This window comes from Tigriopus californicus, chromosome 2, assembly GCF_007210705.1.
Source record: "Tigriopus californicus strain San Diego chromosome 2, Tcal_SD_v2.1, whole genome shotgun sequence".
NCBI classification, from domain to species: domain Eukaryota; kingdom Metazoa; phylum Arthropoda; class Copepoda; order Harpacticoida; family Harpacticidae; genus Tigriopus; species Tigriopus californicus.
The window spans coordinates 8,579,524-8,596,849 of record NC_081441.1 but is presented as its reverse complement, the minus strand read 5'-3'; the positions used below and the strand labels follow the sequence as shown (position 1 = coordinate 8,596,849).

Sequence of the window (17,326 nt, the reverse complement as noted above, 5' to 3'; positions counted from 1 at the left end):
AAAGCCTTTTAGCTTCTAAAAGATGTTGCATGGATACTTGGGACGGTATCAATTATCCTTAATATTAGATGGTATTGTTTGCAGTTGTCATACTTTTTTCTTTAATTTTGTGCTTAATTGTAGTTCTCTGCTTGGGTTAAGCTTGCCCAAGTTCTACTTGGCCAAGCTTTGTTTGTAAACAAGTAGAACTTTGGTGTCTGTGATGATTTGCTACTTGCCCTTTTCCCATCAGTAGAATCAGAATCGATGCATTTTTGCTGATATGGTCCTTCGAACAAGGTATTCAGTGTGACCACTCTTGTTTCCATACTCACGAACAAGTTAAAATGGTTGTTCCAGAATTTACCTTAAAATGTAAGTTATATCAAGAAAATACCTGGCTTATTAGTTTCAATACTTTAAATACCAAAGTGTTGGGAACAATACCTAGGATACCAGGAAGGCATTTTGAATCATATCAAAAGTTCGTAACGCTTTTTGTCCACACCAAGATTTGAAGAATTGCAATGCCGCCAGATTATTCCCAATCATTCATTTAAATGTTTGCCAGACATTAATTTTGGCTCCATTATGAACAGCATCATCTCAAGTTAGTTGAGGAACTAATTGCTAAGAATTTGATGCTGTAATTTACATTACGAAATGTTGTTTAAAGCTATAACAACTCTGAATGGTTACATCTGATCGTTGGCCGAACTGATTTTACAATAGAAATGAATATTTTCGACAAGGCACTTGTATTAATGCAATCGGATATGACCACCACTTCGACAAGATCACTAAATTACGGGATTTTTGTCAATCACAACAACCTTAAGAACTCAAAAACAGACGCAACAAAACACGTATGCATGCTGCTTAGATAGCATTGACCGTTCATCAACTTTTTAGCTTAAACTTTGAGCTTTGTGCACAACTAATGTCGGGCTGGTATCCTACTTGTTAATAATCTAGTCCTAATTATACTATGTTATCTCAAAATAGACCTTAAAACTAAAAAACAGCGTTTCAACCTTGACCAGTAATCAAAGGGGAATGTCATGTGGTTTGCATGCATCAATATAAAACTGGCGAAACATAATTTGATTTGTAATAATGAGGATTTTCGGTGGGTGTTGGAGCAATGGGGACTTCTAGAATTACGCTTCTATTGCTGTTCCGTGCGATAATAAATCTTTTTGAGTAATAGCTCGGCCTTGATATCAATCCTCCACAACAGGACAATGTGGTTTCTGGAAGGTACAGATTGGGCTGGAATGTTGGTTTATCATAGGACAATTTCTGTTACATTTGAGAACATAGAACGGCCATGGAACTTGGGGTTCGATCAAAGTCTTCAAAACTCGATCCGGATTTGTTTCACTTCCTCACGGTGCATTGCAAGTTGTTGAAGCACAGTATTAGCTGCATGATACATCATAGAGGCACAAGTTTGTTCCAGAAGCGATATGTAACTACCTCTTACAGACAGGGATCACTTTGTTTCATCACCAGTTCAGTCCAACAATCCCAAGTGATGTTTCTCAAATTAACCTCAACAAAGGACAATGTTTGATGGCGTCTCCCACTTCTTGGCTCTTCTTGCACCTCTCAAATGTCGGCTTGTTCCAGCTCGGTTAGAGATCTTAAGACCAACGAATAGGCGTTGAGTTTCTCACTTCTTCTTAAGAGTTTACACGTCAAATGTAAGTGCTCATGTAATGAGCCTGCCTTAGAAATGTCAATAGGCAAGGGTAATTTTGGTTCACCCTAGCAAAAGCTCAACATTCCCGTCGATAGTACGTAAGACCCTGGAGAAGGGATGAAGATTCAAAAATCATCCCAGTCCAAGCAAGTCTCAATATGACGAATGGTTAATTCACTCTGACAAATCACTTGAAGGCAGGGATGAGAAATTATCAAAAGCCATTTTCTACCACCTGGCAGAAATTGGTGGCAGAAAATGGCAGCAATTGGTCCAAAATAAGTGGCAAAAAATGGCAGAAAACGGCCAAAAAGGGCAGAAAATAGAATTTTTTGTATTATTCTCAATCATCTTTTTCTAGTATTTACGATCACTTCCGTTAATTTTTAAGCCTGCCTGCATGTAGTTTTGACACGTTGGGATGGGTATTTTGCATCGAATGTGAGGTACAACCATAGATAACTTCATAAATAGATCGATCAAGGGCGCTGCGATCGCATGTTTTCGTCTCAGCTGTCGCTGGTGGAAAAAAATGTTTCATTCGTAGTCAAGCTACTTAGGACAACTATGGTACAAATTTGAATCGTTGCCGGCTCGTCCAAATTCAGAGTAGAAACCCCTAATAATCCACTCTGAACGAAGATTTCATTGTTTGTCGCCAACCGTGTGCAAAAAAATCGATCGTAAGCACACCCTTGAGATGTGGCAATCACATGGAAACTCACTGAATCCGGCAGATGATGCCTCCCGGATTTGCCATGCATCAACATTGCCACAACCCATAGTGGTTTGAAGGACCCAAATTTCTGAAATAATCGCAATTGTTGTTGGCGAGAATTTAGACGTTTCGAGCGGTATTATCCAGAATTGAAGAAGTTTAAGGTGGTGCGTGCAACAAAACATTCAGAGAGAACATTTTCTAACTTCCATGATGAACCGTTATTCGAATCTGCAAAGTTGAAGCCAAAGGTATGCTGTTTGGATTATCTCTGAGATTTTTTGAAGTCCAAGTAACAGTCGCCTGTTGTGCCCTTCTACCTTCACATTACGTTATGGAGAACGGAAAGGCTTCTAGTCAAGAGAGTTCAAGCTTATCGTTTGGAGTGAAATAAACATACTGCTAGCCTAGTCAAATCAGGAATTCATTGTCCAAGTGTCTCCTTTATCCCTCATCAGGGTGTGTTACGAGTTGGTGGTCGTCTAAATTGGTTGCTTGATAGTGAAGTGATGCCAGTAAATCTTGCCGAAGAAGGGCAGACTTACCGACTAAGTTATTGAAAGGTCCATGGACGATGTAGCACCCTCTGGTCGAGGACATAACCATCAATTCAAATACACATTGGGAGGATTCTGGATCCAGTGTGTGAACTCTAGGATTGAACCTGTTTGGGCCATTTCTTGATTTGAACAAGAGGAGAGGATGAAAAGAAAATATGGCGTTATATTTTCCTGCTATGTTCCCCGTGCCGTTCACATTGAAACTGCGTCTTACGTTTTGGTGCGCTAATGTGTACGATATCCAGACGAGGACTCGTTCGTTTGGTGCGATCTGACAACGGACATCAACTTTATAGGGGCCGGTTGAGAGTTACAAGGGCTCTTAAATGCAGATGAAATAAGAAGCTTTACCTGCCTTTTTTTGAATGAAAGAGGCTCGATTATGAGGGCTGAAGTGTAATGCCCCAGCGGGCATCCACTTGGGGTGGTTGTCCTGGGAACGCCCGCTCAAATTCTATTGGTGAGATCCTTTCCTCCCTCATGAGAATCCCGGTCACATTCTGAACAACGAAACCTGCAGAACATTGTTGTGCGAGACAGAAGTATCATCAATTCCCAGACCCCTCACGGTTGAGAATCTGAGCGACCCAAATGAGCCCTTTGCCGTTAAGTTCCTGCAATGCTTTTGCCCCAAAAGACAAAGGTTGTCTTGCCTCTCTCCAAGAGAATATCTCGAGTCTTTACAACCAAGATCGAAATGAATCAGATCAGGAAAATTTGGAAATTGAGGATATCGTGATCCTCAAATATGATAACGCCCCACAAAACCTATGGAAACTCGCTAGGGTAATAGAGGCTTATCCGCATCATGAAGGGTTGTTCACAGTGCTCGCATTCGAGTTGATGATTGCAACTCAAAAGATCTGAAAACGTTTCTCAAGATCAGAATTCCATCGCCCTGTTAACACGCTTATTCTACTCAAAGGGCACAAGACCTCAAAGGGCCTGGAGTGAACCTCGCCGATTCACCAAGAAGATGTTTAGAGATCCGAACCTTTGACTGATTTCGGAGGAGCCAGATGTTGGGGCGATATCTCCAGAGTTTGATTTGCCACCATTACGATGTTTACTTTTATTCACCAACCATTCAGTTGTCTTCCCTTTCTGGTCTCATGTTATTGTATTATGTTCGAGAATGCCCCCACCTTACCACGTGCGTGACACTAGTCTGGGTTATGAAAGTTAATGCTTGTTAACTTAGGACACCTTGTTGGTAAGTGGACTACTTGCTTTGAGTTCCTGCAGTTTATAGTAATAATTGATGTTGGCTGTGACGACGAAGCGGATATATCCCTCAATTGGAATTCATTACAGTACCACAGCTAGCCTCTTCTCCCAAGTATGGTATGTGTGCCATATCTATTTAGCGATGCGAAAACTGGGATAATGGTTGGAAGAGGTTTATTGGTGCATGGACAATGTACAACTGATTGAGAGAAATGAATGGTCTAATTGTAGACTCGGACCTTACTCATGGGAATTGGACGAGTTCATACCCAGAGCAGCAACGACACAAATCATTGAAATATACAACACCCCCCCCCCCAAATCGATGTTACCAAACATTCGATTGACAATCATCGCTTGAACAAGAAGCGAACGAAATATAAGGTTTTTATGAAGATTAGACGCACCTCTCCAAAAGGGGAAACTGTTTTGAATCATTCCCAAACCGATCGTGGTTGACCATGATATATCATTAAATCAACGTCTGGGCTGACATATGCTTTCACACAGGTGGATTTGTTCAACCAATTAACCGCAGATTAACAACCCCATCACAAGTAATTCCAATTCCGTTGACGGCTTGAATGAACATCTTCTCTGACGCGTCGATATTCACACCATTGAACTGAAGCTGTCTAGTTGGGACAATACAATCTGTTGCCCCAGTGTCCGGTATAGCAATGGCTTCAAAGGTCACTCCAGAAGCATCACAAACTCTGATTTTGGTATGTGGAGTGGCTGCTGAACGAGTTTTTTGCACTCGAGTGCTGAAAAATGATGAACACCAACTCCTCATTTTACTTCAAAATACTTCAAATATAATTTTTTTGTTCCAAGCTTTTTGATGATTTTTTGATGGCTTGACCAATGAGCTTTAATACTTTTTTATATTTTCATGGCAGAAGTATTTGGTCTTCATCAGGGCTATCCTATCTCATTCAATTATATTATAGATGTTAGAAATGGTTTCAAGCAATCATGTTTTTTCGATCTGTCGCATGTTTTTACATGAGATTTTCTAATGTATTGAGTTTATCTGATATCGAATTTTTCTATCTGTCGAGTTTTTCGATGTGTCTATTTTTCCGTTGTGTCGAGATACCTGAAACCATCTGAAAAGCTTCAACTGCTTAAGCAAGATGTTAGCAGATTTTTTTCAAGGCAAATTCTCGTATAGCCCATAATAAAAGATTTGTAAGCTAACAGATTGGTAGTCTTGAACTTCCCAGCATATTTGTCCAAGCGGAAAGATACGAAGAATAACTTAAGTTTGAGAATTGCCTTCACGATTGCAGACCGCTTAAAAATGGGGAAAGTCTGAAAGATTGGCCGAGGATAGATCAAAGGCCGCCAAGCTAAAACAAATTCATAAGCCTGCACAAATGAATGATGCACAAAGCAATTTCATTACTTCATCACTCAATTGCCCACGATCTTGGTTACAAGTCCACCATCTCCAAGGAAATTGATATCGAGAAAATTGGTAACAAAAACAATGCTCTATCTCCAATCAGTTTCAACGATGATTTGCTTGGAGATGGCGGACCTCTGAAGGTAAAGTCGTGGGTGATTTAGCTGGTTGGAGGTGATGGGTTTGCTTTGTGCATAATTTTTAAGGCATTTGAGTCTATTTTGGACAGATAGCCAGTCCTTGATTTATTTTCAAAATATTCCCATTTTTGTGTGGTCTGGAAGGTGAGGGCAATCATGCATACGAGCTTACCTGAAGCTATTTCTCTGTAGACAAGTTTGGTTGAAGATTTGCAGCAACACAGATATATAATTTCATGCTATGGATAGTGCTGCAGGAGAATTTGATTGAAAAAAAAACCGGCTAATTATCTTACTATATATAGAGCTCATAGAGAACCTTTTGGCATTTCTGAATGAAGCCTCCCATAGCCTCAAAGAGGCACAGTTCAAACCTGCCTTGTCCGGTATACCGTTTTTTCGTTCACACTTTGAAAGAAATAGAATTGAAGAAAAGACATAATTGTGAAGGTGATGGACACATTTTTTACATTATACTTTTCCAATACTTGTGCGATAGTTGATCGTCTAGGAGGTGAACCTTACCCAGCTAGTAAAGCTGCCCATCACATTGTCTAAAACTAATGTGTACAGTGTCCGTATTAGGCTGGTTTTCTGTCTGTGGGTGTGATAAATGTCTAAAGTTTCCTTTGAAATCAGGTTGGGAGGAGAATCGTTTGGAATCCCATACAGTTCGCAATATTCAGGCAAGTTTTGGTCGAGGTCAGAGGTGGGACAAATGTGCATGGTTCTGCTGTCAGAAATATTACTTTTGCCAGTATACTATGTGACATCTGGCGGTAACATTTCGAAAATTTACATATTTTGGTTTCTTTTTGCCCTAAATTCTATACATAGTCAACTCATGTGAGGCGATTTGATTATGAAGAAGAGTGATAGGGTTGTCCAGGTATCTTGGGGGAAGATCCTGGAAACGTGCTATAATCGCATTGTTTCTTCGCTGAAAACCCTTATACTTGCCCTATGGATTCAGACCTTCGTCCACGTATCAAGAAACAGTCGTGCAATCATGCACATTGGTTCTGAATAGAGGGCCCTCTAGTTCTGAAGAACAAGAAATGTCATCACTAACTTCACGTCTGTCTTACATAGACTAAGGATACAAGTGGGTATATCGTCCCTTGTTCTTAACTGTGTGGCCACTTTTCAACTCAAATCTGTTCCAATATACGCTCCAAATTGTGACATTCTGAATAGAAGGATGCGAGATTGAAAAGACCAGTTAATTTACATTTTGACCGACGTTTAAGGACACGACTTTTCCCTAAACAATCACGACAATTCGGTGTCTTGGGTAAGAAGATGCTTATGGCTGTCTTTGGTATAAGGTCGAAACGTGGAGAAACGAATAAAAGCTTTTAGTATCCAAAGACACACAAAAAATACCGAGCGCTGTATTGCCAAATTTTGTTTGGTGTCCGTATTTAGCCGTTCTTGCCCAAAATATCCGGACAACCCTGTATGTCTTCTGAAAATTATAGGACTCGACTTTTTCATGCCCACAATTTTGAAACTAGGAAGATCTATGAAATGCCTTTGTTTGAACTTGTGCAGTTTCCCGTGTGTTAGAAAATGTATCAGGTATTGAATATATTAAATGTACCACGTCAAATTGCATTTTTCTGCTTTGAATCCCTCCCAGGCTAGCAAGAAAATTAGCAAGTTCCTTGACGCTTATCGTAATGTATCAATATATATCATTCAAACTTTGACACTTTTCAACCGATCGAAATTCAAACGAAACTTTTCTCCGAATCTTTCTGACTTTAAAACGGTATCCTATATAGGAAGGTCTGCAAGGTCTTGGTAACCAATTGACCATTAATAAATCGTTAGTTTTGCAAAATCACAACTTGTCATGCTTGTGATTTTAGTTGGCTGAGATGAGGTAATGGTTGCTATAAGGTTATTTGATCCTTTCCAACCAACAACTGGACGCTCGGTTCTTAAGTAATAGCTTAATGAGCCATATCAAACATACTTCACTTATATACAAGCATCATTACTATCTATAGATTTCTAGACATCTAAAAATCTATGAACTGTCCCAGGAATGAGATCGTGAGAAAAATGCTTGGCCTTAAAGTCGAAAAATGTGGTTGAAGCTGGATAGAGAATGCATTTAATAGCAAATTTGTACGAAAAGGATTTTAACTCCAAGTTTTCTAGGGAAACAATCAATGCTGTATTTCAACGAATAAGAAATAGTTGCTTTCATGCAGTCGTGATCAACAACGACTTTCAAGGCACTGAATATCAGTTTTAGCAACAACGAAATTTGTCTGGCAAAGAAGCGATTAACTCAAAAATGTGTTAAAAACGAAGAGTCGAGGTCAAATGGAATTATTTTTCGAATCCTCCAAAAGCGGGGTAATCCTCTGAATCGTCAAAAATTGGCGTACTCATCTCCACTTGCAAAATTATTTGAACCTCCGCCGGCCCTCCTGGAGGCGGTGGGGGTCCGTTCCTATAATCTGGGCTAGGTCCAAGACCTTGACCTCGGGGAACTCCACTGGGTCCGGTTACACTGCATAATAGTCGTAGTTGGCCCCACCCCGGCTCCATAGTCATTGCCGTAGTAATCCGGAGCCGTATCCGAGCCTTCCTCGGAATAATCCTGGTATTGGCGTGGTTCGCCCGGTCCGTAGGGGCTGGAAGGGTTGCTGCTGGCATGAGGTCGAAATCCGGCGGGTTTCACATCTCCATTGTGGTTGATCGAGTAGTCGTAGTCTTGAGGAACTGGAACTGGAACGCTGTGGGCTACGGCCACCAGCAAGAATCCGATAATCTGGAAATGGAACAATCAGTACTCAGTTGACACTCTTTGGCAGGTTGGATACAAATGTAAAGGCTAAGATTGAACTGAGAACTCACCACAAACTTGAACATTGTTGAGAAATGACTGTTGATTGTGCCTCGGAATCCGGGGCCTTAAATATGAAACGGACGAGTGCGAGCGAGCGTGAGTGAGTTGTTTTCTCTCACCCTCTTGTCACCGTGGACACGGGATAATTTCTCTGCAAATGTCGTCCACTACCACCTGGGATATCCTTCATCCCATTGATTCATTTCCCATCTCTCAAGTTCAATTGAATCAAGGTCTCCGCCACTAAAATAGGCCATCGCACATCACCACAAAATGCAAGTCTTCAGACCAAATGCTCCATGCACGATGAAATCGACTCAATCATCAATCGGTTTAGCCTATGATAAGATCTTGGATTACATCGGAAAATTACACCTGTAATCGATTTCACCATCAAGATTTCCAGTTGCCAGGAAGTAGGATAGGAAAAAACGCACCCAAGACTCGCACCTCTTGTCGTCGTACACAATCGTCCTCCTACATACACCTCCTGGAGTACTTACGTACTTACGTACGTACCGATGTCTCTAGGAATATGCGTACTACCATCGAGCAACTACATCCCGGTTGGTTTTGTCGCTAGGAGCCCGTCCACCTTCACACCTGTCCCTGAGGGGCTCAGTGTGAAATCCCAATACGAATTTCCTGCACTCGAGTCATTATTCGGCTGAATTGAGACGAAAAAGTGCAAGGTCCCTTGGCAATCGCAAAGTACTCAAGCCACGATTGTTAAGGTCAGACGATGACGATGGCAATGGTGATGATGCTGATGAAGTTGGAAGAGGGAAGGTAAAAAGTACTTGTATTTCCCTTGGTATGAATGCTCGTGCTTTTTATTGCGAAGAATCAATGGTACACTAAATACTTCCTTGGTAAGCTAAACTATACGTGTTAGAAATCAAATGGATCACTCGGCGACGGTGCACCAACTCTAAGATAATCATCCTCATAATTAGGGTAGGCTTGACCATCAACTCCTGGATGAGGGGATTGTCCTGGTATTGACCACCGTCTTGAGGTCCAATGCCATCGGTGCCTTCGCTACCATAGTCGTAGTTATTGGGGGCCGTCCCTCCATAAGCCGGACCGGCCACTCTCTTATCCTCGTCATCGCCATAATAGTCGGAGACCGAAGCAGCCGGAGCTCCAAAGGATGTGAAACTGTCTTCTTGATGATCGGCAAATCAAAAGGCCGTGTTCGAGCCGCCTAGAGTCTCATCTCCGGTGTCACCTTGGTCATAATCGTTTCGGGCTATGGGACCAAAGTCCACTCGACTGAATTCGTCGTCAACACTCAAGGGACGGGGAGATAATTCCCCCGGTGGAATCAAAAGAACTAGAACCAGACTAATCTGGAATGATAGCGATGAGAATATAAACAGTCTAATGGTACTCAATCAAGTGCTTTAAAATGGCTGTTAAGACGTTTGGTTGGGTTTACCTTTACCAAAATGAATTCTCTGTTGTTCATGGTGGATAGGAGTGCTGAAACTCAACTGAACCTTGTTGGTGTCAACTTCGCAGATTTCTAACGGAGAGGTATCCCTTTGAGAGCTGCACTCTCCTCTGTGTCGGGCCGATGCTTAGTATTCAAGATTGCCCAATTCTTGGACAGTCACTTTAAAAATTACCCCGTAAAAGGCCTGGTAGAGGGGTTTTTGAACCGGGACGAAACCATAATTGGTTTCGTGTTCAAGGATTGGTTGAGCATCGTTTTTTAAGGGGGAATGTTTGAAGCTTGAATTATGGCGCAGATGTTTTGGATGTCTTTTTTTTCAGTGGAAGATATCATGATTGTGTTTTTGAGCATCATTCAATGCTCCCCAAGTCATTGTCCTCCAACACATCATGCATTTCAAGCAGTATTACGAAATAGAAGGTGAAATCAGTTTGAGCTGAATGCCTTTTTTCCACTTGCTCATTTCTCACTCTAACAACCTTAACGTGCAATAAAACAGTGATAAATGGAGAAATAGTAATATTCTATATTTTTTGTGAATCTCGTCACTGCTATTGGCAATCTAATCCTCATCAATTAATGGTGATTGATTTATGATTGGTGTTTAACTTTATATTCAGATGATACCCGATCCACAAACTAACTGATTGTAATCTTGCTGGAAAAAGGTAAATTTCATTTTTTTGGTACCAAATTTTATGGTACTCGGAATGACACAAAATCGAAATTGGTTTCTCAATAAAACCATGCTTTCGGACAGTTATATTTGCATATGTATGTCGTTCCTACCTCTCTTAATACTTACCCTAAAATGGCCAAAGCAACTGCAACAATTAAACAAATATGAAAACAAATGTTAATTCATTTCATCGAAATATTTGTCTATAGTGCAAGTCCTTGCTGAGTGACCAGGTAGCATTTTTCTTCAGTATTGTACTGGCATTATTTGTATGGACCTGTCTGGTATCATGAACTTTAGACTAACCTGTATTCTCAAAAGCATGAAAGTATTCTCAAAACGCACATTAAGCCTCTAGTTTATGAACTTGCCCTTTTTTCTTCACCCAAACTATAAAATTTATAAGTGACTCTGCATTGTTTCAATGTGCAAAAAGTCATGAACCTATAATAGTTTATGTAGCCACTTAAAGGGCATCAAAAATATTAGTAACAATCTTTGTAAAAAGTTTCTCGACATAGTTTAGTTACATAACTTGTGAAAATCCACATCGTTTTAAAGATGCCCTTTTGCTCAAGTTTGAACCTATGTTTCAGTCACAATTCAGGATTCAAAAATATCTAGCTATGTCGTAATTGCTAGATATAAAACGTAGTTTTAGGGGGTCTTCTTTACCGTTACTAGGGATCAATTCCCACCCTTTCAAGACGAAAAGGCTTATTCCTTTTTTCCCGGGCTATTCAACCCCCACGCAGAATGTAATTCGCACACTATTAACATGAAAGGTTATAATTCGTCTATTTATTACGTTTTACTCTTTATATGATGTTTGTCTACCAACGAGTTTAAGTTAGCAGATTGAGCACTGTTGGGCTCATCTTGAATGGTAGTTCAAAATTTGTCTAAGAATGACTAAGAAGTTACTGGGTCAACAACGTCTACGGATTCCCTACGAATATTAGTGGGAAGCAAATTGAACAATGAAGGAGCCCGAGAAAGAAGAGAAGTGGACTTCATTGTTCGAACTTGCCTTGCTTCTCGAGGGCTTGAAGGTGGTCTCAAAATGCACATTAAGCCTGGACGGTCACTAGAATTGGCCTTAAATCCTGGGTTGGGACAAAGCTCATGGATACTTTAGAAGACGTACAGTATCAGATACCTTTCGTACCTTCTCTGAACACTGGACAATCCAACTTTTTTTAGTCTCTCCCAATACGAGAGCTCTCTCATTCCTAGCCTGTGATGTTCAAAGTGAAACATCTTTGGACTTGTTCGACCTTTTGCGAACCTGCTGAACTCATTGGAGCCCAAATGGGTGAAGCATATTCAAGATGTGGCAGGACAATCGACTTGTACAGAGTTAGCATCGTGATGGCTGGCCCTGACTTAAACGTGCGATATATCCAACCGCACATTTGAAAAGCTCTACCCACCTTCAACTGGATATGCTCATCGAACTTTCCATTATTTTGGAGGACTACACCTAAATCTTTCATAGCTGAGACCTGCTCAATATCTTTACCTCCATTGTTACGAGTGGAGTATGCAAAGGAGTTGACCCGAAGGTCATTGGGGGGATTTCATTCCGTTCAGGGCCATATTCCTTTAGTAACCCAAGAATAGATTTTTCTAGGTCCTTTGCAAGGCTACCTTAAATCTTGCCCAGTACTACCAGAAACTAACTTTGTATCGTCAGCATAAGAAGAGATACTGGCAGTAATGCTAAGCTTTTGAAGCGGGGCAACGAATATTATAAAAAGTAGGGGCCCTAAGGTGGAGCCCTGGGGAACACCTGATTTGACATCCTGTATCCCTCGACCATAACAATTTGCTTCTTGTCGTGAAAAAAGCTTTTTCCCAACTAATAACCTTGCCTTGGATCCCAAGTCATGAGTCTATTTAACAAAGCATGAGCGGAGCAATGAAATAATGAAGGAGAACTTCTTAGCCAATTGAAACTTGCTTGGATCCAATCTCATGGAGCCTGTTAACTAAAGGCCGTGGCAAAGTCGAGATAAACTACATCGACTGAGTCATAGCTCTCCGGTCCTCAATAACCTGCTCTATATGCTCAATAAGTTGGGTAACCGTGCTAAAATGTGCTCGGACCCATGCTGGCTAGGAGGAAGGACTTCATGTATATCAAGAAATTCAACAAGTTTGAACTTCATGATCTTCTCAAACACCTTCGCAATATTCGAAGTGAGAGAAATCGGCCTATAGTTACTGGGGAGCGACTTATCTCTCCTTTGAAAATTGGAACAACATGAGCTACCTTCAGAGAAGAGGGGAACTTGCCCTGGTCCAAGATGCAAGCATCAAGTACGAGAAAACAGGAGCAAGAACCTGCGAGCATCTCATCAGAAACTGAGATGTCACTCCATCAGGGCCAGGGGAGCTCGAGAGTCTCAAGTCCCTGATGGCCTCTAAAGCATCCTGATCTGTGACTACAAGATCATCTAAATGCTCAGCTTGACAGCCAAGCCAAGCAGTCCCAACAAACTCATCAATAGAGCAATGGACTGTTGCTCCTAAACTCAGTGGAGTTGAAAACACACTAGAAGAACTGATCTCCAAGTATGTTGGCCATGGTCCCTACATTGTCTATGGCTTCCCCATCGACCTCGAAAGCCCTACAGGGTCTTTGATCTTTCTCTTAGAGTTTGCAAAAGAGAAAAACGCCTTCGGATTCGACCTCACCTCTTGAACAATCTACTTTCCTTTTTCAACTGATCGGTCTCAATGGAGGCCTTAATTCTACCCTGGATTAAATCCAACTTTCTTTGAAGGCTAGCCACATACTGGATTTCAAAGTGCTCTGGAGCCTTTTTGCTAATTTGCAACTCTTTTAACAATTGCTTCCTATACTTCGGAATTTTAGAATGTGCCCCGCCCTATGGAACACATTCAGAGATTGCTAGAGTGGAACAGATGTCCTCAAAACTAGAATCATTTTGTCTAAGGCTACATCTATGGACGATTCATTTTTCAGCATTGAAATGAGATCAAGCTCCCCTAACCTTTCTATAATCAACGGCTAATGTTCATTCTTTGAACTTGAACTTAGCCAGACCGACCTTTTTGGCCGGTCTTACTCTAGAGCACGCCGGCTTTTGAGTAATGGTCGACCCTATCTCGAGAACATGATGATCTGACAGATTACTAGGTGTCACATGGACATACTGAATCAGATCAGGATCATTGGAAAAACAAAGTCAAGAACGCTATTCGCTCTGGTGGCTACACCAACATGCTGAGAGAGATTGCGCAAGATCGCAAATTCCTCCAGCTTTTCGAACGACTGAGACGTCGATTTCGATACGGGAATATACCCTTCTGGACTAGCCTCCCACTCTACAACGCTAGCCGGAAAATTGAAGTCCCCTACAAAGAAACCTTTGAGCAAACTGACTGGTCCAACTCATTTCCTATGAATTTGAGAGCTGACAAGAACGAGCTTACTGAACAAAGGGGGGCCTATATATTGTCGCAATGGACAGATCAAGACATTGAAGATGACAAACTAAGACCTCTACTCCTCCATTAGACATTTTTACATGACTAGTGTGCAGGTCATTTCTAACATATAGACATACGCCCCATGCGGAAAAATGGGAATTGTCAGGGCGTACTCAATCACATCGAACTAAATTGAAACCAACCATGGCAGCTCTTCATCCAAAGACCCCTGGTCGAAGCCAGGTTTCTGTCATGGAAATGAACGAGACCTGCCAATCTAAAGCTAGTTCCTCAAGAACCTTGATCTTTGTGCTATCTTTTTTTGGAAATAAGACAATGCACTTTCAAATAAAGCCCTTTTATGGGCAGATAGACCCTCGATGGACTAGAGGTATTAAATCTTTGACTAGGCTCTCTAACCTTAAAAAATCCTGTTTTTGGACTAAACAAACCTTAGGTGGAGGATAAGAGAACCTTTGAGGAGAGGGTAAAAGGGGAGAAGAAGAGGGAGAAGGGAACTCTGCCCGCCACCTGAGCATACGATCTAAAAGATGCGTGGGGCTCATGGCGACCTGAGGGGGCTTAGGGCTACAAAGTTTGGGCAGAAGAGAGGTTAAAGGAATTGAGGGTGAGGTTGTAGGAGAAGGAGGGGAACTCTTCTTCTTCTCTGTTCATGTGCTCAGTGATTGCTTCATGCATTTGAACCAAATTTTCTTGGACCAAACAAACAAGATAAGCTTTTTATCATATTGAAAATAAGCAATGAGTGTATTTTTGTAAATCGACATGACGTTTTTCGGGAATCTTCAACAAGTTAATGCCGATCTACATTGAACGCATGTCAAGGTTGAGAGGTGCTTCAACTTACTGATGTAACGCAAACTGATCAACTTGCAAGCCTCGATCTTAATTGTTATGTTTCATTCCAGCTCTAAAAGCATCGAAACAGTTTGATTTCAATACAACTGATTTCAGTGCCGCCATAATTTGCTCAAAAACCGTATTTTATAAGCACAAATTACTCGCAAAATTAATTGGAAACCAACCACGATTAGTCGTTTCCACACAACTGGAAACTAAAAGATGCTGTTGTAAGCAACAAACATCTTGAAAACTTATTTCTGAAGTAATCTGACGTATAACTGGCTTCCTTGTTTCCAGGATAGAGTAGCTGGTGAAAGAAAATGCCTTATTTCATCTTCGCCAGTTAAGCCATTTTGAGACCAGATTTAAGAATCTGCATTCTGAAACGGCAGAGATATGTAGTTTCCCCTCATGGCATCAGGCATCAGAAAAGTTCTTTATGTAATGTGGCGCTTATGAGGTGCTTAGAATAACCACGTTCATATCTGCAATATTCTGAGAGCGCCAAGTAATGTTGAAAGAAGGGAGAGGAGTTGGTCGCCTTTGTATTTATGTTTTGTATGAGTTTAGTGGTTCATGAATCTCTTTATCTAATTCATAATGAATTGAGTAGGATATATTTGGGTTGTCATATATTCTCAATAATTTAGTTGTGATCATTACAGGCATCATAATTGTTGATTTTGGCTTGGCTGGTACTTCATGCTGGCTTGCGGTCAAAGCTCACCGTAGAATGTTTGGCAAAGCTGTCAAAGTCTCCCTTTCCTCATGTTTTTGCCTTTTGTGCAAAGATACATCACGCGCACGTTTTATTTTTAGAAATTGTCCGCAGAACTCTGAATTGTCTGACAAAACGAATAGAGATAAGTTCAACCTTCCTCAAGCCAGCGATGGGAAAAAATCGAGATTGATCGAATTTCTGCCACTTTCTCGCCACAAGTGGCTGAAAATGGGAGAAAGTTGCAGATATTGCTGGAAGGTGGTCAAAATGCCGCCGATCTAGATTTTAAAATATGTCAAAGACAAGAAAGGATCATATATGGTTGATTAAGTTTTTCAAGTGTCCTTTGCTACAAAGCATATTGGCATTGGCTGGAACGCAAATGTTCTCAAATATTGATTTTTATACTGTTTGATGTTTTTATTGAATTGATAACAGCATCCATAGACCACTTGCAGTATCCAAGGCTTAGCCACAACATAGCCATCAAGGTGGTATTGAAGATGTTACAGCTTTTTTAATGCAATTGTCGTCATTTTGACTTTAAAAAGCTTAGGTCCAATGGCGTCCCTGACTCAAATTGATTGCGTGGTAAAATTCAAACTCGATGGCACTCCAATGACGTTTAGTGGTTGTACCCATAGAAAACCATAAACATAACGCATAATAGAAGTTATCTATGGTTGTACCTCACATTCGATGCAAAATACATCCAACGTGTCAAACTACATGCAGGCAGGCTTAAAAATTAACGCAAGTGATCGTAAATACTAGAAAAAGATGATTGAAATAATACAAAAAATCTATTTTCTGCCCTTTTTGGCCGTTTTCTGCCATTTTTTGCCACTTATTTTGGACCAATTGCTGCCATTTTCTGCCACCAATTTCTGCCAGGTGGTAGAAAATGGTTTTTGATAATTTCCATCCTGCCTTCAAGTGATTTGTCAGAGTGAATTAACCATTCGTCATATTGAGACTTGCTGGGACTGGGATGATTTTTGAATCTTCATCCGTCTCCAGGGTCTTACGTACTATCGACGGAATGTTGAGCTTTTGCTAGGGTGAACCAAAATTACCCTTGCCTATTGAATTTCTAAGGCAGGCTCATTACATGAGCACTTACATTGGACGTGTAAACTCTTTAAGAAGAAGTGAGAAACTCAACGCCTATTCGTTGGTCTTAAGATCTCTACCGAGCTGGAACAAGCGACATTTGAGAGGTGCAAGAAGAGCCAAGAAGTGGGAGACGCCATCAAAAATTGTCCTTTTTGATGTTAATTTGAGAAACATCACTTGGATTGTTGGACTGAACTGGTGATGAAACAAAGTGATCCCTGTCTGTAAGAGGTAGTTACATATCGCTTCTGGAACAAACTTGTGCCTCTATGATGTATCATGCAGCTAATACTGTGCTTCAACAACTTGCAATGCACCGTGAGGAAGTGAAACAAAATCCGGATCGAGCCCAGTTCCATGGCCGTCTAATGTTTCTCAATGTAAACAGAAATTGTCCTATGATAAACCAACATTCCAGCCCA

At 40.9% G+C, this 17,326-nt stretch overlaps 1 protein-coding gene across 1 annotated transcript; it reads right to left on the bottom strand.

The window, feature by feature from the left end:
• Nucleotides 1-7,901: 7,901 nt before the first annotated feature.
• LOC131893056 (uncharacterized) lies at nt 7,902-8,827 on the bottom strand. Its single transcript, XM_059242977.1, has 2 exons — nt 8,615-8,827; nt 7,902-8,528 (listed from the first exon to the last, which is right to left on the bottom strand). The coding sequence occupies exons 1-2, from the start codon at nt 8,627-8,629 to the stop codon at nt 8,220-8,222; spliced, it is 324 nt and encodes a 107-aa protein (XP_059098960.1). The 5' UTR covers nt 8,630-8,827; the 3' UTR covers nt 7,902-8,219.
• Between the last annotated feature and the right edge of the window lie 8,499 nt (nt 8,828-17,326).